Consider the following 23192-nt stretch of genomic DNA (forward strand, 5'->3'; position numbering starts at 1 on the left):
GTGGTCAGCCAAGGAAACTTGTCAGCAGATGAAAGACACATCAAGCTTATTACCCTTCGAAATCGGAAGATGTCCAGCAGTGCCATCAGCTCAGAACTGGCAGAAACCAGTGGGACCCAGGTACACCCATCTACTGTCCGGAGAAGTCTGGCCAGAAGTGGTCTTCATGGAACAGTTGCAGCCAAAAAGCTATACCTCTGATGTGGAAACAAGGCCAAGCAACTCAAGTATGCACAAAAACATAGGAATTGGGGTGCAGAAAAATGGCAGCAGGTGCTCTGGACTGATGAGTCAAAATTTGAAATATTTGGCTGTAGCAGAAGGCAGTTTGTTCATCGAAGGGCTGGAGAGCAGTATAATAACAGTCCAAATGGAGTTGGAGATTTGGTCAGGATTAATAGTGTTCTCAATGCTGAGAAATACAGGCAGATACTTATCCATCATGTAATACCATCAGGGAGGCGTATGATTGGCCCCAAATTTATTCTGCAGCACGACGACGACCCCAAACATACAGCCAAAGTCATTAAGAACTATCTTCAGCGGAAAGAAGAACAAGAAGTCCTGGAAGTGATGGTATGGCCCCACAGAGCCCTGATCTCAACATCATCGAGTGTGTCTGGGATTACATGAAGAGACAGAAGGATGTGAAGAAGCCTACATCCACAACAGATCTGTGGTTAGTTCTCCAAGATGTTTGGAACAACCTACCAGCCGAGTTCCTTCAAAAACTGTGCAAGTGTACCTAGAAGAATTGATGCTGTTTTGAAGGCAAAGGGTGGTCACACCAAATACTGATTTGATTTAGATTTATCTTTTGTTCATTCACTGCATTTTGTTGATTGATGAAAATAAATGATTAACACTTCCATTTTTGAAAGCATTCTTTGTTTACAGCATTTTTTCACACCTGCCTAAAACTTTTGCACAGTACTGTATATATATATATATATATATATATATATATATATATATATATATATATATATATATATATATATATATATATATATTTGCAGCTGGAGATCCACAAAGGGAGAAAAAAGAATCACGTATCATAAAATAGTTTTTTATTCCTGAGCTTTCAACCCCTATCAGGGGTCTTCATCAGAGGATAATGCTTAGACTTACAAGAATCAAAGGCAATATATAGCAACACATTCAGTGGGGGGTGGGTGCCTTTAATTCTTGTAAGTCTAAGCATTATCCTCTGATGAAGACCCCTGATAGGGGTTGAAAGCTCAGGAATAAAAAACTATTTTATGATACGTGATTCTTTTTTCTCCCTTCGTGGATCTCCAGCTGCAAATATGCAAACCGTATCACAGACCTTCTCTTCCATATATATATATATATATATATATATATATATATATATATATATATATATAAACTTACTGTATATACAGTGGCATGCAAAACTCTGGGCACCCGTGCTTAAAATGTCTGTTATTGTGAATAGGTAAGTTAGTAGTAGACTAACTGATCACCAAAATACAAAGTTAAGGATGACACATTTCTTTTCAGCATTTTATACAAGATTGGTGTATTGTTTTTGTTTTGCACATTTGTACAGTGAAAAAAGGAAAGGAGCACCATGCAAATATTTGGGCACCCCAAGATATATGACTTCTTAGATAACTGTTTCCAAGGTCTCAGACCTTAATTAGCTCGTTAGGACTATGATGTGTTCACAGTTATCGTTAGGAAACTCCTGGGTTGCAAAACTGTAGAAATTCTCTGACTCCTTAAACCTTGTCCCAACAATCAACAGCCATGGGCTCCTCTAAGTAACTGCGTAGCACTCTGAAAAATAAAATAATTGCTGCTCAAAAAGCAGGAGAAGGCTACAAGAAGATAGAAAAACATTTTCAGTTAACAGGAACAGTGGAGGTCAAGTTGAGGTCTGGAAGACAAAGAAAACTTTCTGAAAGAACTGCTTGTTGGATTGCTAGAAAGGCAAATAAAAACCCCTTTCTGACTGCAAAAGACCTTCAGGGAGATTTAGCAGACTCTGGAGTGGTGGTGCACTGTTCTACTGTGCAGCGACACCTGAACAAATATGACCTTCATGGTAAAGGCAGCAGAAGAACATCTAAACAAGCCTGGTGCATTTAGGAAACAAGTCCTGTGGACTGAGGAAGTCAAAATACAGTAATCCCTCCTCCATCGCGGGGGTTGTGTTCCACAGCCACCCGCGAAATAAGAAAATCCGCGAAGTAGAAACCATATGTTTATATGGTTATTTTTATATTGTCATGCTTGGGTCACAGATTTGCGCAGAAACACAGGAGGTTGTAGAGAGACAGGAACGTTATTCAAACACTGCAAACAAACATTTGTCTCTTTTTCAAAAGTTTAAACTGTGCTCCATGACAAGACAGAGATGACAGTTCTGTCTCACAATTTAAAGAATGCAAACATATCTTCCTCTTCAAAGGAGTGCGCATCAGGAGCAGAGTCTGTCAGAAAGACAGAGGAAAGCAAACAAATCAATAGGGCTGTTTGGCTTTTAAGTATGCGAAGCACCGCGGCACAAAGCTGTTGAAGGCGGCAGCTCACACCCCCTCCGTCAGGAGCAGGGAGAGAGAGAGAGAGAGAGACAGAGAAAAACAAACAGTCAAAAATCAATACGTGCCCTTCGAGCTTTTAAGTATGCGAAGCACCATGCAGCATGTCACTTCAGGAAGCAGCTGCACAGAAGATAGCAACGTGAAGATAATCTTTCAGCATTTTTAGACGAGCGTCCGTATCGTCTAGGTGTGCGAACAGCCCCCCTGCTCACACCCCCTACGTCAGGATCAGAGAAAGTCAGCGCAAGAGAGAGAGAAAAGTACGTTGGGTAGCTTCTCAGCCATCTGCCAATAGCGTCCCTTGTATGAAATCAACTGGGCAAACCAACTGAGGAAGCATGTACCAGAAATTAAACGACCCATTGTCCTCAGAAATCCGCGAACCAGCAAAAAATCCGTGATATATATTTAAATATGCTTACATATAAAATCCGCGATAGAGTGAAGCCGCGAAAGGCGAAGCGCGATATAGCGAGGGATCACTGTAGAACTTTTTGTCCACAATGTGCAAAGGTATTTTTGGAGAAAAAAGGGTGCAGAATTCCAGGGAAAAAACACCTCTGCAACTATTAGGCATAGGGGTAGATCGATCATGCTTTAGGCTTGTGTTGCAGCCAGTGGCACAGGGAACATGTCATTGGTACAGGGAAGAAGAATGGATTCAAATAAATATCAGCAAATTCTGGAAGCAAACATCATACCATCTGTAAAAAAAAGATGAAGTTAAAAAGATCATGAATCCTACAACTAGATAATGATCCGAAACCCCTCAAAATCTACAGTGGAATACCTCAAGAGGCGCAAGCCTATATATAAAAAGAGACAGATATAGATATATACTGTATATAGATATACACATACATACAGTGGCATGCAAATGTTTGGACACATCGTCTACCAACTATGTACTATTACAGCTGCCTCACAGGTCATTCTTTTTGGCCAAAAAAATTGAGCCAGCATAGTTGGTAGACGCTTCCTTAGCTCTCAGGTACAATTAAAAGACCATTGCACCATTACAATCCATTCAAAACTAGTTCAGTTCCTCCTTCCCCACTGACTAATAGATTTTCAGTGTAGTTCCTGAATATTTCTGCAATTGCACCAAATTCACAGCAAAGTGAACTCCACAGTGTTCTCTTATTACTAGTATGGTGTAATCCAAAATGTAAACAACTAGATTTTTTACATAATTGATCTGTTGTGTGGTAATACTTGTGATTCTCAGCTAAATAATAATACAGGTAAACTAACTGCCATCCACTTTGAACTCAACCCATCAATAAAACTGCTGTGGGAAGCAATATTGGATGCAAAGTTGGATCCAAAGTTAGGGTTAGTTAATCACCTTGCACATTCATGCGCCCAGACACATTCTAATGAATTATCAGGTTTGCGTTTCTCTTTTCAGTTATTGGAAGAAAAAAGTTATTATCACCCTGAAGGGTATGACAGAATGCACCTGTTAAAGAAAAATGGAGTACACTACCCGTGTAACAACTTTACACAAAAACATACGCAACCACTAGGAAAACACAGAAGTGTTCCGAACAGGAAAGACCTGTTTTAGGGCTAGATAAAGATTTTTCCAGTGATTTTCAGTTGCAGACTTCATTTACATAATCTTAGCAAAGCAAGGGAAATCATGGTGTGCTCCTGTGGCCACTATTCATTTAGTTTGACATACCAGAAACTTATCCCTACAAAATCAAAAGTGTTTGATTTAGCATTAAGTCATAGTGGCCAGCTCTGTGTATGTGATGTTGCAATGCAACTGCTAGTAAATAGGGAACATGGGGGTTTTGGACTTTACAAACAAAAGAGAGTCATCTGTTTGATGATTCATGTTTTCCATACAACAGCAGAATGTGAAAAAAGCAAAAGGACCAACTGTCTGACTAAACTCATCAAACCTGGAACGAATTTGTACAGCACCAGCTCTGTCAGGCATCACATTAAAACTATGTAAAACTATGCAGGAAAGTCATCAAAGAGTGATCAAATTGAACATGCCCTGCACTTTCTTGTCATGTAATCTGACATCCTTAGGTGACAATACCAACAACTGCCATCATCAAGTTTGACATCATTTTTCGACTAGAAGCCATGTAGTGTAATGTCATCTTTACAGATTAGAAAACTGAGGACTACAAACGGCTCCATGTAGATCATATATTGTATAATATGGTTTAGTTCACCATCTGAAGTTTTGGATCGTATTTTATGAAGAAAATAAAAAGTACAGATGTGGGATGAATGTCAACCAACCCAGGCTCCACACAATTGTGGTAAAATGGTAATTGTAGTAAATTGTGAAAGTCCGCAAAAACCTGATTTAAAACAAGTGGGGTTAAGGAAATGGACGAATGTGCTATTTACGAGGGGCAGGGGATACAAGTTTTGGTAAAATAAAGAACACCTGTCCAGTTTCTAAAGGGTTAGAGTGGAATACCGCCAACCTAGACATGAATCTGCCATTTTGGTCTCACCATCTCTCACACATGGCATGTCAAAAGGCAGCAAGCAGTTCTGTGTTTGCAAGGTCTGGAGAGCTTGGTAAGCTGTGGTCCCTGCTCATCAAGGGTTAGCTGGATTGATTAAAAGATCGATTGATTGATCTACAACAACCACCCCCCCCCCCCCCCCCCCCCATACACACCAGATTTACTAGAAAGAAAGAAAAATTTCTGAGTTGGCAAAAGATAAAAAGGATAGGTGCAGTAAGGCATTGTAAGAGTGTTTTACCATTGGTATGAAGGAACCACCAGCAGCCACAGTTTCTTGACACTTCTGCTGAATAACACTGGTCTACAAAAAAATATATCTTTTTTTGCTTCTGGGAACTTCAGAGCATCTCATTATTAAGTTTTTTACACTGATTTCATATGTGAAATCAGAATTAAGCTAGCACATCAGGTTTTTGAAATACACATCATTGACGTTTTGACACTTTTGAATATCAATATATCAACACGATATCTGGAGTTTGGACTGTGTCCCACCAAAGTTGTTTTGATGTGTTTATTCTGAAAACAAACCAGAAGACGATACCAGAGACACATTAAAGTATATTTATGTCAATTTACCTCAATATAAAAGTGAGGTCAGCGTGCCCAAAAATGTTGGGGGCACTCGCTTTTGCGTTTGTACTGCACATCTGTCTCTCTTTGCAAGAACCAACAGTAGTCACCCATCATGCTCGGAGTGAATTTTCCCCGATATCAGTTTTCCATCACCTTTGTATTTTGATGAAATCTTTCCCCATGCTCATCTCTGACATCGCTTAGATTTGGTGGAAAAAAGTCGAGATGAGAATGTAAAAAATGCGTCTTCAGTGACATTCTGGCTCCCGTAAGCTAATATACTTTTACCATATTCTCCACAAGCTCAGTATAATTCTCTGCTCAGTGCTTGTCAAGAAAATTCTGGACAACCTGCACAAATGAGGGTGCTGATTCAGTTGGCTTCAGTTTCTTTTTGAACTTATCGTCAAACATCAGTTCACGGATTTCAGGGCCAACAAAAACACCTTCCTTAATTTTGGCTTCACTTTCTTGAGACCAAACTTATTTCTTAAATGCTGAAATGCAGCGCCTTTACTGTCCAGTCACCCTAGTTGTCCAAGACCTGGAACATTATAACAAAAAAACGGGACGTGCTGGACAAAAACAGTTTTCAGATTTGGAGTCAGCAAGTGAAATTTGTTAAAGTACAGGTAAAAGAATCCCAGTAGCAAAATGCTTGTTGACCAGTGTAATTTGTTAGATGAAAGTACTCAATGATAATTTATCATTGAGAGGATGTACAACATTGTTAATAATGGCACTCAGTTTTGTTTTCTTTCTCTTCACTAGTACCTGCAGGGGGTCCAGAGTGTGTCCCATAACAGAGCCTGTCCTTTTAAATGGCTTGTTGATTCAATGGGTCTCTCTTGAAGTGATGTTACTATTTTAGCACAACATAGAAGATCACACTGGCCAACAAAGAGATGTAGAATATGTGAAGGATGTCATTACCCACTTTAAAGGAATGCAGTCTCATAAGATGAAAGATTCTGCTCTGTCCTTTCTTGTATAGTTCCTCTATGTTACAAGACCAGTTCATCCAGTCACTGATGTGGATCCCTAAGTACTTGTAGTAGTACACCACATCCAAATCCACACCCTGAATAGTGACTGGACATAGAGGCTCTTTGATGTGACTAAAATCAATAATCATTTCCTTGGTTTCGCTGCTTAAGTCAGTCAGTCATTTTCTAACCCGCTTAGTCCTGAACAGGATGGCAGGGGGTGCTGGAGCCAGTCCATCCCAGGACAAACACACACACACACACACACACACACACACACACACATACATCCCAAACACACACTTGGGCCAATTTAGCATTGCCAATCCACATAAGCTGCATGTCTTCTGACAGTGGGAGGAAACTTGAGCACCCTGAGGAAACCCACACAGACATGGGGAGAACATGCAAACTCCACTCTGGGAGGACCCAGGATGCAAACCCTGGTCTCCTTACTGTGAGGCTGCTAATGTTACATTGCAGGCAAGAAACAAAGTCTTTCACCTGACTCCTTAATGCAGACGTGATATCTATCTATCTATCTATCTATCTATCTATCTATCTATCTATCTATCTATCTATCTATCTTTCTTCTGCCCTGACAAGAAGGTGCATGGGCAGTCCACTGCTGTGCACATATGACATTCACCCATTGTGTACCAGGGTTGTTTTGTTTTTGACCTATAATCTAATATGCAGGTCTTAGAGATGTGCAGACGGTTAATACATACATGAAAGTAAAACGAAAGACTGCTAGTAAAGTCATCACACAAATAGATGGCGAAGGCATAACATAAAGACAGACAGACATACTCTCCCAGCAATTTTTGCTTTCACTTTATTAATCCATCCATCCATCCATTAACCAAAACATTGTTTTCCCTGTGAGTGATCACCCAGAGCCGCTTCAGTGGTGTGGTAGTACCCAACCCTAAGCCCAGCACCGGTCCAACTCCTGGTCTCGATCGCATTCAACCAACAACACCAAACCAAAGACCTTATCCTCAGGTTTTGATCATATATTGCATTTCTCATATCGCGTAGCCACCAAGATTACATCACTTGAAAGGCAGAGGTTAGAGTCTAGATGAGCCTACTGTACACGGAGAAGCTGCACAAAACCGGGGAGCACGAAGAACACGCGCAATCTTAACCGAGCTGCGAACCACAGTGGGGCTCCCACCCCACACCCGGCGATCCTTTGCGTACTTTTCACTCAATATTTATTCTGACTGGTCTAATAAATCGACGTACCTTTGCTTACGTTTTCGTGGAAGCTGCTGAGACAGTGCAAAATACAGAACTGTAACCAAACATAACAACTTACTTGTTTACATGAAATTGTCGACCTCTTCCATGTCGCCGTGAGCAGTGGGTCCTTCTCTGAAATGAATTACCCGCTATTAGACTCTTCGCAATTCCTTTTTCGTTTTCCTTTCCACACCCTCTTTGAGAATGTACCAGGCACGGTCTACTATGTGATGAAAAGCGTGCGTAGGAGCTCGGCGAGAGTTGGTGTCCCGGCTATAAGCATAGAGCGTGGATATTCCCCGGGTGGCTGTCGTGCGCCACAGACACTGACCTTTGGCGGCTTACGCACAATCCCGCTGGCGCGCTAACAGGACACTGGGAGCTTAATAAAACGGTCAGCGGGCCATTCCTCTAGAAATCCGTTTTCTCTAATGTCGGAGGTACAGCGCACTTCTTGCCTGGCGAGAGTCGCGTCTCTTAAAGTGCAGACGGGCGCCTGGAGGGTTTATTTGTAAACGTGCGGCTAGATGTCACTTGGAAATAACGAGAATGCATTTAATTTAAGGAGTCGGAGAGTAAACCTGAAAGAAGGCGAGTGACTCGCCGAGGAGCTCAGAGTGCGGGGACGGGCTTGTCATACCGAAAGTGAAAGTAAAAGCAACGTGTTCTCATTGCCGGTGTGCGGCCACAGGCAATGCACACGCTTAGGCACACGCCTCCGCAGCGCACATTACGACACGATATTGCCATTTATTTATTTAGGCTGGTTGAAATAAAAGAACGTATTACGTTGATTTTCCTATCAATACAGATTCAGATTCCAAATGCAGTACAGTTTGGGGGAGAACTAATCGAACTGCGAAAGTAACTCAGTTATGATCTGTGGGAGCTTTGCGTGTTCTCCTTCTGTTACGTTAAATTTGAGTACTGGTGAGGTTGATGCATTAGCCCGGTATTTGAGTGATCCCAGTAGTAGACTGTCACTTTCATGACCCTTAAGTAGATTAAGTGGTTTTGAAAATGTTATGCTTGTTAATAATGTATGTTGCCATACTTTAATAATATTCCATCATCCAACCTGCAATATCCTAACTGCAGTGTCACAGGGGTCTGCTGGAGTCAATCCCAGCAAGGCAGGAAGCAAACCCCGGGCAGTGCACCAAGCACACACTAGGGACAATTTAGAATCGCCAATGCACCTAACCTGCATGTCTTTGGACTGTGGGAGGAAACCCACGCACACACGGGGAGAACATGCAAACTCCACGCAGGGAGGGCCCACTGCGCCACCGTGCCGCCCTTTAATAATATTTATTTTGAGAATGTGGGTGTTTTACAGAGTTTTTTATAAGAACGGTTTTAAGGAGGGCGGGACATTCAGCTGAATGTAGTGCATTAAAATTCCTGTTCTACAGCAATATCAAGTCAAGATTGAAATGCTCCCAATTTACTGTTATCTATGAAACTGCCTAGTAACCTAAATCATGCAGTCTTAATGTGTGGTGCTCTGCCTGAATGAAACCAAGTTTGTGCCAATTTTAACATGGTTTTTCTGTCACTTAAAAAAAAGTGTACATTTATATAGCATTTTTCTAACAACTCAAAGCGCTTTACAGAGACAATGGGGAGCCACATGCAGAATGGTGGCACTGAGGCTAAGGATCCTGCTCTGTTGGACCCTTGAGCAAGGCCCTTAATCTCCAATAGCTCCAGGGGTGCTGTCCAATGGCTGACCCTGTGCTCTGACCCCAAGGGGTATGTGAAAACTAACAAATTCCTAATGCAAGAAATTGTATAAGGCAAAATAAAGAAAAAAAAACAAAAACACTTGACGTGCAGCATCAAAATGGATGGTACCAGATCATCACTCTGCCACACATTAGCTGTTAGACGGTGAAGGAGTGAAAGAGATAGCTAAAGACAGGATGGGCAATTTAGCTAGGGTTTTGGGGGACACCCTACTCTTTTCTAAAGAGAGTCAGGACCAGAGTTTTACATTTCATCCGATGGACAGCATAATTTTTTTTGACACAGTGTCCCCATCGCTGCCCTGGGATCCACAAACACTCCACAGGGTAATCACACTTGCCTCACCAACACCTCTTCCAGCAGTAACCCAAGCTTTTCCAAGTACTGACCAGGTGCAAACATGCATAGCTTTAGGTGGATTACCTATTCTGAACTGCAGGAGGTACAGTATGTACTGAGTGGTACACCTCAATCATTCATTTTCTAACTAGTTTGGGTTGCACAGATCCAGTGCCTATCTTAATAATGAAGGACAAATCAGCCCTGTTCTAAATGCCAGTCCATCACAAACCACACTAGCACACGCTCTCAGAGTAGCCATCTTTGATACTTAAGGAGAACATGCAAAATCCATACAGGCACAGCATGATCTCAGATTCAAAGCCAGAACTCGAGCTAAGCAGCAGCAGTAGGAACCACTTAATAGTACCCCGAGAGATACAGATTCAGATGCATTTCTTTAAACTGCTTTTTTTCATTTTAATTATTTTTTAGTCATGAGAGCAGGGGGGAGTGATTAACATCCCATTTGCTCATCACTAAATTATTTTACAAACCCATTCATCCATTCAATTGAACCCACTTCCATCCAGTTTGTAAAATCATTTGGTGCAAAGTACAAACCAAATCCATGCACAAACTGGGTCAATTTACAGTTGCAAAAAAAAAAAATAAACCTACACATTCTTGACATTCAAGTACATAAAGCAACTAAATATGGACACAGGGTGAAAGTGCAGACTTCACACAAAAAACTCACAAGGCCAGAATTTGAAGCATTTACTCCATCACCTTGAGAATGCATCACTGATCTCTGTGCCGCTGAAAGAACTCACACACTTTAAAGGCTGAGAGTTGCACATGCACTTGAAAATCTCTACACCCTGTGTTGCTGCACCTGTAGCTGCTTTCCTCCTCAAGCTCGATCCGCTGTAAGATGTGACATTTCTGCATGTTTGCTTCTGATATGCGCACAGGAAGTCAACACAGCTAGGCGCCTAGCACTGTAACCTTGTAGCTGTTGAGTTAGATTTGAGGCCACAGAGTCACAGGTTCATAACCAGCCAGATATATGTTCTGATGTGCAAACGCATCGTTCTCATTAACCAGCAATTTCGCTTTTTGTTGAATTATACATACATGATTCCTAAATATTCCTCGTAGCATTTTTAATTTAAAATTTAAATGCTCAGACTCATCAAAGTCCAAAACATCCCAATAACTGACATGCTATCTAAACCTGCCAAGAAAAGACAAGCAGCAACTAGAAATGTGCAAGCAAGTTGAAGAGGAGCCATACATACACTTTAGGATTACTTACAACTTTGATTTTTCTACTCATCCGTTACTGAACCTGCTTGAGCCAAATTCAGGGTTGTGATAGTTAAAAGTATTTCTTATCATCCTGGATGGGTTACGAGTCTACTGCCTGGTACACCCATGTACTTGTTTACTGTATACTCTGGCAGCTGTGAGTCACTAATAACTAACCTGCTGTGTCTAAGATGCGGAAGGAGAACTAGAGTGCCAGGTGGAAAACCCAAGGGGACACTTCACCTTCACTTTCATTCCATTCCATTCACATTTGTCCTAAATGTAATCAGCTAAATAACAATATTGTTAGTAATTCTTCCTGGGGGAAATCCCTGACGCCATCAAGCCAGTTGTTATTTAATTCCTCTAGCAGGTTTTGCGTGTTCCAAAGGGTCTTCTTACAGTGGACTGTGCTTTGTACACCTCCAGAAGGTCTAACCACATATCCAGTCTTAATCTGGAGAAGCAATGACAGGGTCCTCCAATATTTCCAAATACCTCACTCGGTCTTAAAGAGTTAGTCTAGCATCCCCACATGTGAACCTTATTTTGACTGTTTGTACACACAATCTCATTCTTTTAGTCACTAATCAGAATTCATTCCCAAAGGGGAGGATGGGGATGTAGACTAAATGGTAAATCAACAGCTTCATCCATGAACTTGCGTCTCTCTTCAACGCTTTGCTCTCGTATGTCTCTGAAAATACTGTAAGTACAGTATACTGATTTGTTAGTTAATCTCTCAATCACCTTTTACTCACAAATGAACACCACCACCAAGTACTTGAACTGTTGCACTTGGGGCAGCTGCTCAATCCTTAACTTCACTGAAGAAGCCACTCATTTGCAAACTGTTCTAGTGTGCACCAGAGATTATAGTCTGACAAAGCCAACATTGACGTCATCTGCAAACACAGGATGCATTCTGTAGCTTCTCAAGTTGTATAAGTCTTAGTTGCACTTTCATATCCAGAAGGAGAACAGACAGGAGAATCTTTAGCAGAGTCCAATATCTGCATTAAATGGACTGAACTTTTGATGAAGCCTCCTAAAGATACCAAGAAGTGCACAATCATAACCTCCATTTCAATAAAGTATATATAGGCACAATTAACTATTTGTGAAAGGACTTGTTTCAAAAAGTGCACCCAACATGCTCTGAGGCAAAAGTGGGAATGGGACCTTTTAATTACTGTAGTGAACGTAGGGTCAACAAGATACACTATGCTTTGCACATATGACTGGAGAATGTAACTCACTTACAAAATGTCTTGACAAAATGTTCATCCCCAACCTTTTTTCCACAAAAACGAATATGGTCACCTGGGATTTTGATTAGTTTCATAGCGTTATTAAAAAAGGAAAGGGTGTTGTACTGTGTTAGCCATTATGAATGTAATGAGAAGTCAAGCAAAATGACACCTTTTATTGACTAACTAAAAAAGATTACAATATGTAAGCTTTCGAGGCAACTCAAGATGTAATCATCTTGCCTGATGAAGGGGCTTGAGTTGCCTCGAAAGCTTGCATATTGTAATCTTTTTAGTTAGCCAATAAAAGGTGTCATTTTGCTTGACTTCTCACTACATTAAAAAGGGAAAGAAAATTATAAATAATTAATTTTAAGTTGGTCCACTGATGCTCTGCCAATGTGCTTTGGGTCACTGTTGTTTTGAAAAACAAGCATCCTACTCGGTTAAATCTCCCTGGCAGAGGTTAGTAGGTTTTCCTCCAGATCCATTTGTATTATGTAGCAGTCATCTTCCCATCAATCCTGACCCAAATTCCAGTCTCTGCTGCTAAAAAGCACTTCAATTCAATGGTGCTGCCCACCAGCACATTCTACACTGGTGATGATTTCACCTGGCTGATTTGCAGTGTCAAGATTTACACCACACACATTGCATTGTCTTCTGGCCAAACAGTTCCACTTAAGTCTCATCAGACCACAAGTTATCTGCCACATCTTTGCCGTATACTTCAAGTGATATCTTTCAAATTCTTTACAGGAAGCACATATTTTTTTCAGCTATGGCTGTTTCATTTTCACTAAAAGGATCCACGAAGGCTCTTTTTGTGCAATGGCTCTTGTGAACATCCACTCCAATCACAGTCACTGACTTCTGCAGCTCAATCGGAGTGATAAATGGCATCACATAGTCATTGAGCAAGAATGGCACTTGTCAAAGAGGTTAAGGTTCAAGAGCTGTTCTGATCAATACATTGTGGCTATAGTTTCAGAAGTTTTCCACTTACGTTTCACGTTACTGAAGCATGTTCAGTGTCTTTGTACCCATATCTAATTTGAATGCTGTTTTGTCTTTTGTGGAAAAATCCCACCGGACTACAGGTGCTCAGGGACAGAGGGGGTGGTTATCCTCAAAAATTAACTGACAGCAGGTGAGCTATCCTTGTCTTACTTATGTCTTTTGACTTGGCAGGATGTACCCCATTTGAAAGATCAGCTGTGAAAATTTATACTTTAATATATCATACATTTAGAATGCAAGACAATATAATGTGAAAATAGCTTTGGAGGTTGAATACACTTTCAAGGCACTATAATTTGTACACACCTGTCTCGACTAAGATTATTAGAAGTTCTTCCAGAGTAAGACCTGAACAGTGAACGATGCTAATACCTTGCCTTGCGATGTCATATATTTAACAGAGGTCCTAGTGGGGGAATCTTTGCTTACTTTTCAAAAAGTTTTAGATTTATTTTTTAAAGATTAGAAAAAAAATAATTAAAATTTTACTGATGTCATCTGAGGTAAAAATACTGTAACCAGCCGGTTTATTAATGGAGCAATTATGTACTTTATAACAACATTCATGATTTAAGGTAGTAAGCAAGACCGTGACAAGGAGCACTGTGCTAACTCTGGCAACTAGTTTTCTCATTACAGACAAAAAGGTGGCATTGATCCCAGTGAAACATGGAGTTGACAGCACAACTCATTGTTCTCCAAAAGGCTTCAAGGGCGGTGTGGGTGTGATTATCAGTAATTATCAGGCGAAGTGTTTCATATCAAATGGAACTACTTTGTCATTTTAAAACAAGGTCACTTTTTGAAGGCAGGCACACCTATAGGCCTTCCAATTCATGTATGTGCTTGCCTAGAATATTCCAGCTACACAGGAAATTAAAGGAAATGCACATTTGTGTTTCTCATTTTTAAAACCCGATCAACTATCCCAGTGAGCAATGCTGGCTCCATGATATAAATATGGCAGGGGCTGCACCCCACTGCATTCTCCAAAGTCAGCAACAAAATAAAGGACATCTTATCTTGAAAGAGTGCATCATTTAACATAGTCAAGGGTTGATGTGATAAAAAAGTGTTAAGGAAGGAAGGGCAGGATGAAGTCGAACATTTGCATCTATGAAATTTTTTACATGGCACATAAGGGAAAAACAGTGGTCAAATAGATTACAAAATAACTATCATACCTCAATTCAAAGTACTCTGAACGGCAAATATCCGATAACTATCCATGATCCTTGCAAAACATTCCCTATGTTGAAATATTACAGTGGAAACTAGGGGGTTTCCCCCACCCCTAGCTTCGCTCATGGTGTGAAGAGGGAGGCTGAACACACCCCAAGGTGACGTGGTCGCTCCTCCGAAACCCCCTCATAAATGGTGATACAATGGGAAACAAATAGTTTTGTTTTTACCTCCTCTTTGCTCGATCAGCTGCTGGATTGCTGCTGCTGCCGTGCCACGTGATCTGCCTCTTGTGCGACACTTCGAACATTTAAAAGCCTGTACAGCGGCTGTCCTACTCGGTCTTTTATTTCTGGCCCCATGCGTGGTTAAATCTCTTGGCACAAAGTCCTGTCTCGCGAGACGAGAGTTCTTGATATTTTTTAGTTTATAATTTGAAGAATCTGAAAATCTAACAACATCACATTAAAGTTCGATAAATTCTAAAAAGAATACCAAACATATAGTATATATGTGGATTTTAAAATAAGCCCAATTTAAAACGTGACATAAAAATTTCACCATTACACTTTTAGGCTTAGGATTAAATATATATAAATATATATAGTAGATATTCTTAATTTTGCCAGGAACTTGATTTGATAGAGAGAGTAAATAAGAAGCTGCAGCAAACCAGTTTGCTAAGAAGCAAACACTTTGCTCTAAAGCTGTGGTGGAAATTCCAGCTCACATGGGCTCCAGAAATGAGATGTAAAGATTCACAAAGCATCACAGACTTTGTAAAGTTGGAGAATAGTCTAAAATGTGGCCTTCAAAAGTCATATCAAAGTCACTTGACAGAGCAAATAATAGGAAAACGCTAAGTAAATAAAGAAATACAATCAAAATGGCATAATGCCAAGTCATAAAGTAGTTTAGGTAGCACAAGATGTCTCTGTCAAATGTTATGGTGAGAAGCCTGAATACTTACACAAGAGGTAGATTTCACTTTGTACTGGGTTGCTACACAATTTGTAGTTTACATTTTATTTATTTAAATAGCAACACTAGCAAGTAAGGTTTAAGTAAAAAATTTTATCTGGACAAAAAGGATACTGCAAGTGAGAACATTAGGAATTTAGCCAGAGTTTAAGCTTTTTTTGAAAGGCACTACTTATAGGGTACTATATAAACTACTAAAAAAAAAAAAAAAAAAAGAACTCTTTGAAAACATATTGGATCACAACGGGGAAAAATATCCTGCTGGATATCTATACTGATATGGACTGGGTAATGTGTTAGGAACAAAAGGATGCTACATTGTTTGATGGAAATGAAAATAATCAACCTACAGAGGGCTGAATTCAAAGACACCCCAAAAATAAAAGTGAAAAAATGATGTGGCAGGCTTGTTCATTTTGCCAAAATCTAATTTCAGCAACTCAAAATCGTACTCAGTAGTTTGTATGGCCCCCACATGCTTGTATGCATGCCTGACAACCTAGGTGCATGCTCCTAATGAGACGACGGATAGTGTCCTGGGGATCTCCTCCCAGATCTGGACCAGGGCATCACTTAGCTCCTGGACATTCTGAGGTGCAACCTGGCAGCGTTCACGGCAGTGGCCTGCTGGAGGTCATTTTGTAGGGATCTGGCAGTGCTCATCCTGTTCCTCCTTGCCTAAAGGAGCAAATACTGGTCCTGCTGATGGGTTAAGGACCTTCTACAGCCCTGTCCAGCTCTCCTAGAGTAACTGCCTGTCTCTTGGAATCTCCTCCATGCCCTTGAGACTCTGCTGGGAGACACAGCAAACCTTCTGCCAATGGCACATATTGATGTGCCATGCTGGAGAAGTTGGACTACTTGTGCAACCTCTGTAGGGTCCAGGTATCGCCTCATGCTACGAATAGTGACACTGACCGTAGCCAAATGCAATACTAGTGAAAGAACAGTCAGAAAAGATGGAGAGAAAAATGTCAGTGGCCTCCACCTGTTAAACCATTCCTGTTTTGGGGTCATCTCATTGTTGCCCCTCTAGTGCACCTGATGTTAATTTCATTAACACCAAAGTGCTGAAAATGATTAACAACCCCTTCTGCTACTTAACTGACCAGATCAATATCCCAGAGGTTTCATTGACTTGATGCTGTACTCTTGATTAAAAAGTGTTCCTTTAATTTTTTTGAGCAGTATTAATATTCATATATATTTGCAAGTAGCAATGTTGCCTTGATGCTGCTTCGTGTCTCTGATGGCACCTCATTTTCCCTACCTGTTCAAATATTTGTATTCACATGTTAACTGTCATCTCTAAAATATCACAGAGCGAGTGTGGTTACTCTGTTCTATGTGCCATGGCACAGCTGTGAACATTTATCTATACTAATAAAAGGCAAAGCCCTCACTGACTCATCACTAATTCTCCAACTTCCTGTGTAGGTAGAAGGCTGAAATTTGGCAGGCTCATTCCTTACAGCTTACTTACAAAAGTTAAGCAGGTTTCATTTCGAAATTCTACATGTAACGGTCGACAATGTCTGCCGTGTTAAACTTTCTTATTTATGGCCCCATCTTCACGAAATTTGGTAGGCAGCTTCCCTGCACTAACCGAAACTGATGTACGTACTCATTTTGGTGGTATGACACCACTGTCGGCCACCATATTGAACTGTCCAACGGTCTGTTAGTTACGGGTCCATCTTCAAGAAATTTGGTACACGGGTTCCCAACGCTAACCGAATCCTACTTACGTGCATATATACGTCCATAGCCTGCAGCTCGGTCGCCGTGTGAGGCGGCGTTCGGTCCCCCATCCCCACGCCTCCCATGTAGTTGGCTGCCTGCCTATATAAGGCCGTCCGTCGCTCCGGTCTCTTCATTCCCTTCCTTGCTTCGCCACGGTATTCACGTCTCCCTGCTGATAACTGCAGCCTTTTTATTTAATCCACAGCTTCTCCGCTGTTTTATTGTTCGTTTATTATGATTATAGTTATTGTGTAGGTATTTTAAACTTGGTTTACATTGTTCAGGTACCCATTTCCTTTATTGTTCCAACCGTACCCCCATTAACATGTCTATCGAGGTGGTCACCATCGATCAAAGAACTGTCACTTACTGAGTGGTTTCCATGCCCGGAGATGGCGACTGCCTTTTCCATTCTCTGTGTTACATATTGCATGGCCATATCAGGCTCACTCTTGATATCCGGAGGAACATTGTGTCTTATGTATTGAATGACTGGGACAGGTTCAAGGTGTGGACTGATGACGGTACAGGAGATAATTATACTACACAGGAGCACTATAAGAGTGAAATGCTTAAGCCCTTCACCTATGGTTCTGCATGTGAGTTGATGGCTGCCGCTGAATTGTTTGGTTGTCGCTTTCAAGTGTACTGAAATAGCCAAAATTTTACACCTTTGGACAACCGCCAATGCCTCTTAAACATCTTAGATTCACAGGTGATGATTTGAGTAGTGGACACTTTGATGTTTATGAATGTTTAAACTCTCAAAAGCTGGATGCGAAGTTATCAATGAAACCCATTTCAATTCAAACGCCTCCAATTTCCAGTAAGGCTCTTCTTCGCAATGACAATAAGTATCAGGGACAGACCCTAGAAAAGGTTGGCATTGATTTGAGGCAAGATTGCTTTTCACATGACCAACTATATGTTGCATGCTCAAGAGTAAGCTCCGCGCACAGCTTGGTCATATTACAACCGGAGGGCCGAACTGACAACGTAGTATATAAAGAGATCCTTAACTATTATTATAACCTTAATTATTGGTATATTTTCCCTCAGTTTAAAAAGGTTTACTTTTCTTCTTAATAAAAATTTTAAAGCAGTACTTCGCTGCTGTGAAGCGCAGGTATTTTTGCTAGTTAAACTAATAACGCTTGCTGCCTGTTAGCCAAGCAAATGAGTAACGCTGGCATGCCATCTATTGGCATGTATTTTGTAATGCGTGTAGTATTAAAATCAATTGCATTTTTAACTTCAACAAATGGCACATTACAATTAGCACTTCTTTTACAAATCCCATACCAAATGGTATTTAACAGAGACAACAGAAACTAAACAGACACACAGAAAACACATACAGAAATATTTCTCCTTTTATTAAGATAGTAACAGCAAGTTAGAAATGTGCTTCAAAAAGCAAGGCTCATGCAGTTTAAGAAAAGATTAAAGATCTATATGAATGGTTAGTTGGGACTGGACATACTTTTGGTCTGAAACCCCTACAGATTTTGTTTTTTTTCTGTCCACCTGATTGTTTCATTGGGCTTGCATTTGGAGACCTTAAAAAAATGAGTCTGTATTTAAGGACTATACTTCTCTTAATAATACATATATCTTACATAAGTACAGTAAATGTACATTACTTATTAGTTGCAAACTATCTAGTTTTACTTTTACTTAGCTTGTGACCATTTCTTTGTCATCATGTAAAGTCCTTTGAGCTATGTATTTAGTATGAAAATATGCTATACAAATAAAGGTTGTTGTTGGGTAAAAAAAGCACAGCAATTCACCACAGCTTCACAATTGAAAACCTGAAAACAGCAGCCATTCAGTGAGCAGAATGAGTAAAGCAGGCTTGACACAGTCATTGCACATTCCACGTATAGAGAAGAGTCTGATATGACATAAGCCAGCAAAAGCATCCATGACACAATTCAGACATTACTGCGATTAATGAAGACAGTGCAATGATTTAATACAGTAAGAATGCACATTCATGCTTCAAGGCAGAGAATCAAGTAAACTGACCTGTAGCTTTTCTAGCAAGTTGCTAATTGGCTTTACAATCCAAACCAGCAAGTGCAGACAATTGGAGAAAAGAAAAAAGGGAAACTGGAGTTTGACACATCCCACAGATGCTGAAAAGAAATTTACAAGGGAAGTGGCTGAAAAGTGCCTCATTTAACAGTAAAATGTAAAGGTAAGGAAATCTAAAGGCATGTTATTCACCAGCTCCTTTGGTCACTGCTACCAGCTCAAGAAAAGGGTCCAATAGATAGGAAGTTAATATATATGAAAATGTAGTTTTAGTAAGATTGCTTAACTATATATGCTGCAGTTGGGGTGAAAGAAGAAAAATTCTTATCAAGAGCAAAAGTAACCATCAAAAGTCAAATAACTACAATGTAAAATTTTCAGGCGCTGTAACCACAGGCAAGAGATTAGGCACTCACTTTACTTTCATTGAGTTGAGAGTATCAGCTCTCGATTATTAGGCTACTTAGTGCATGATGGTGTCACAGTCCAAATCCTGTTATGAGCAAAGTATGAGTAGTCACATCAATAAGATTAAACCTACCAAAAGCACAATGAAAGCAGGTAGCAGACTCAACTGCTCTGACAACGAAGTTCTTTAATGCGCTAATTAGAAAGGATGATACGAAATTGAGTTATTTCTATCTGAAACCTTTCCAAGTGTCTGACTCTTTTTATTGTATTAATTTAATGATGGTAAGTGAAGCTAGCAGGGTAATAAACATGTAGGCTGGTAGTGTTCTGGTTTTGGTAGTCACTGACAAACAAATGGCAATGTGGGCACAACATGCTAATTGGTATTCTCCAGTACATGCCTATAGAGTCTCACAGTTAAATAAGGCAGGAGAGAACGATGGCTGCTGTTCCATTCTCCAGTCTTCCTGAATGCCTTAATTCCAACAGAGCTCATTAGAATTCCAAGGCTTCTCCAAAGCCCTCATATTCCTGCTATTTATAGTTTCACTTCATAGCCATTCACCCAATTGTCACTCTCTCTCTTTTGTAGCTTCTAAACTGTTTTAATTAAGAGACATAACACAGCTAAAAGAGGTGATAAAAATATTTGTGGAGTAATTTAATATTTAAGGTTGACACAGAAAAATGGTATAACCTCAATAATCATGTTATGTTGTAATTATTATTAACAGAGTACACAGAATTAAACAGGATAAATGCAACATGACCAAGTTATACAATATACTGAAACATCTTTACATTGTTGCCTGGTTCTATTTAAATGTGATTTTCAATTAATGATGGTGTCGGATTCCCACAACTTACCCTCAGCTTCCTTTTGTTTACTGTACAGTCATCATTTTGGGCTGGAGTACCTACTGTATGTGAAGTGTTTGGTATTCTCTCTGTGCACGTTTACAGTTTTTCCCTCAAATGCGGTCAGGTCATTTTTTTGCCAAAGTTGCTGAGATTAGATGGATGGTGAGATGAACCAACATATAAAGGGCACTGCTTCATGGTTTAGTTTAATTTCTATATAGGAACTCTGATGGGGTTCAACACAGTGGCAGCAGTTCATCACAGAGTCCACTTAAGCACATGTATATATACACACTTCACATTCACACCTACACCCATACCATACAAATTTAGAATTGGCAGTTAGTTTGCTAAGCTTGTCTTTAAGAACACTGGAGGAAACCTACACATCAACATGCAGAACACTGGTGTCCTGTTATGTGTAGTACAGTATTTACCCCATTTTGTGACACCCACTGCACACCCAACCTACCTGGAAGGGAGCGCCTCTCTGATTTGCTTTTCTCTAGATTACTTCCATTTTATTCCCTACAAGTGTTTTATTTAGGGGAATTATTTCTTGTCTTCTCAAGGCTATGGGGAGGGGGTGTCAAAAAACAGGACCTGTTAAAGACCATTGAGGCATTCCTTGTGTGATTATGTGCTATATAACAAATAAATTATTGTTGCTGTTTTTGTTAAATGTGCAAACAGAATAAAGACCATGACAGTGAGGACGGTCTTGGACCCAGGACACTGAATCTGTGAATTTGATTAAGCAGGTTGGAGAATGTTACAAAAAAATACTGTCTTTAAACAATCTCTAAGGTAAAAAATTAATTTTCTAGGTATGAATAACATCTATTGCCAATTTCATTTTCTTTAGGATTTAAATGCTTCTTCATTTTATTGATTAGGGGGGGGGGGGGGGGGGGGCACTAAAAAATTATGGCAGAGAAATCCACACCTTTGAAAAGAAAAAAAACCTGCCGATTTGCTAAAACAAGTCTAGGATTGCACTTCATGTTACACGCAGCAAGTTCAAAACAAACTAGACAAATGAATAAAAGGCTCAGTAATACTTTGACTAACATTCTTAAAATTGATTTTAAACCTATTCTGTTAATCTGTTTATGTGCACACTGTTTAAAGATGTCACCAGATCTAAGGGTCTAAACTATATTATACATATATTACTATACATAACATGTTAATAGGCACACATGTAGAGAGTTTTCAATATAAAAATGACTTTGCTTTTAACTTACAGTGCAGATGAAACAGACCTCTATAGATTCCTACAGTACATAATTTAGAAAATTGTACATGGTTTAAATGCTTTCTCCAAGATAAATGATGGCAGAGATAATAAATATACCATGGACACCTGGTTATTTTCTTTATGAGTATTACATGCCTTTGAATTTCAGCCTATAAAACCATACAAATTAGAAAATCTGAAATACAGTGTGTGACACAATCAATCCCCTATGTCACTGCTCAATTAAAATCGCACTTTGGTTTGGTGTCAGACTTCGAGGAGGTAGTTTTCTGAACCTATTATGGCTTACCTTTAGTACTGCTAAAAGCACCATGAGGATACAACCAAATACACATTTGGCTGCTAACAGTTTGAACAGTTGCAGAAATAAGCAAATAAAATCTGATTATTGGGGTTAGCCCGTGTTATAATTGAGCATTCTACTCATCACTTCTCCTCTTTTCAAGCATTTATTACTCATGGTACCTCTTCTGTCGAGAGACAGCAGGCTAGGCAGCAATTTACACCAATTGATGTAAGCCTGAATTAGCTAGACATCTATGGTTTGTCTTCCAAGTAACACTCTAGCATGCTGCTTCTGAAGAAAACTGAACCACAAGACGCTGAAAGTAAAACAAAGCTGTGCAAAACCAGTACAGAAAAAACACACACACCACATCAAAACACAGAAACAGAGCTGAATGTAGGTCACCACATGCTAAACTCACGGAGAATGAATGTTCACTGTGAAGAAAAATGCTTTTAAGTAAGCAGTCTAAAACATTTGTTTCATCTCATAATAAGCTTATAAAATGCACATGTAAAACAAATTATTATTTTTTAGCAATTGAGAACAAATTATTTTTTAAACAAAAAAGAATTCAGAAATAAATCAAGCTCTACAAGGAATGGCTCACTTTCTAGGAATAATTCTAAAGGTATTGGTTATTACTCTAAGTCTTACGGCAGCTTTTTCAGTGGGGTTGCAATAGAGGGTAATTAGATTCTGTAGACTACTGGGGCAGTTCTTCGTTGAAGAACATCGTTAAGAGCTAGTTGGCAAAGATCTCGCCACCCGGCATCCAGACATTTTTGCACTGTGTTGCGTGTAGCAGAAATTCTTCACCACAACCCTGAGTCGCTGAGTTCCAGTCACGGGTGACACCATTGTTTACCCATGTACGCTTTAGATTTTCTGCTGAGCCCCACTCCACAAACCGGGAGCCCTG

The 23192-nt window shown here is 39.9% G+C and overlaps 2 protein-coding genes across 3 annotated transcripts in view; both read right to left on the minus strand.

Moving 5' to 3' along the window:
* The window catches only part of LOC114660678 (uncharacterized), a 157849-nt gene extending 149308 nt beyond the window's left edge, over positions 1-8541 (minus strand). The window contains exon 1 of the mRNA XM_051934012.1: positions 7970-8541. The gene's annotated coding sequence lies outside the window, so the exon portion shown is untranslated. The remainder of the gene's footprint in view (positions 1-7969) is intronic.
* A 10528-nt stretch (positions 8542-19069) lies between these two features.
* aldh16a1 (aldehyde dehydrogenase 16 family, member A1) overlaps positions 19070-23192 on the minus strand; it is a 182073-nt gene continuing 177950 nt past the window's right edge. The window contains exons 16-17 of one of the 2 annotated variants that reach the window (XR_007936261.1): positions 19205-23189; positions 19070-19156 (exon numbers count right to left, since the gene is read on the minus strand). Coding sequence is in view for 1 of the 2 variants with exons in the window: in XM_051933881.1 (XP_051789841.1) it covers positions 23016-23189 (174 nt within the window). In the remaining variant the exon portion in view is untranslated. Of the gene's footprint in view, positions 23190-23192 lie in introns of both variants that reach the window. The other variant, XM_051933881.1, reaches the window with a different exon arrangement.

Source organism: Erpetoichthys calabaricus, chromosome 11 (assembly GCF_900747795.2).
Source record: "Erpetoichthys calabaricus chromosome 11, fErpCal1.3, whole genome shotgun sequence".
NCBI lineage: Eukaryota > Metazoa > Chordata > Cladistia > Polypteriformes > Polypteridae > Erpetoichthys > Erpetoichthys calabaricus.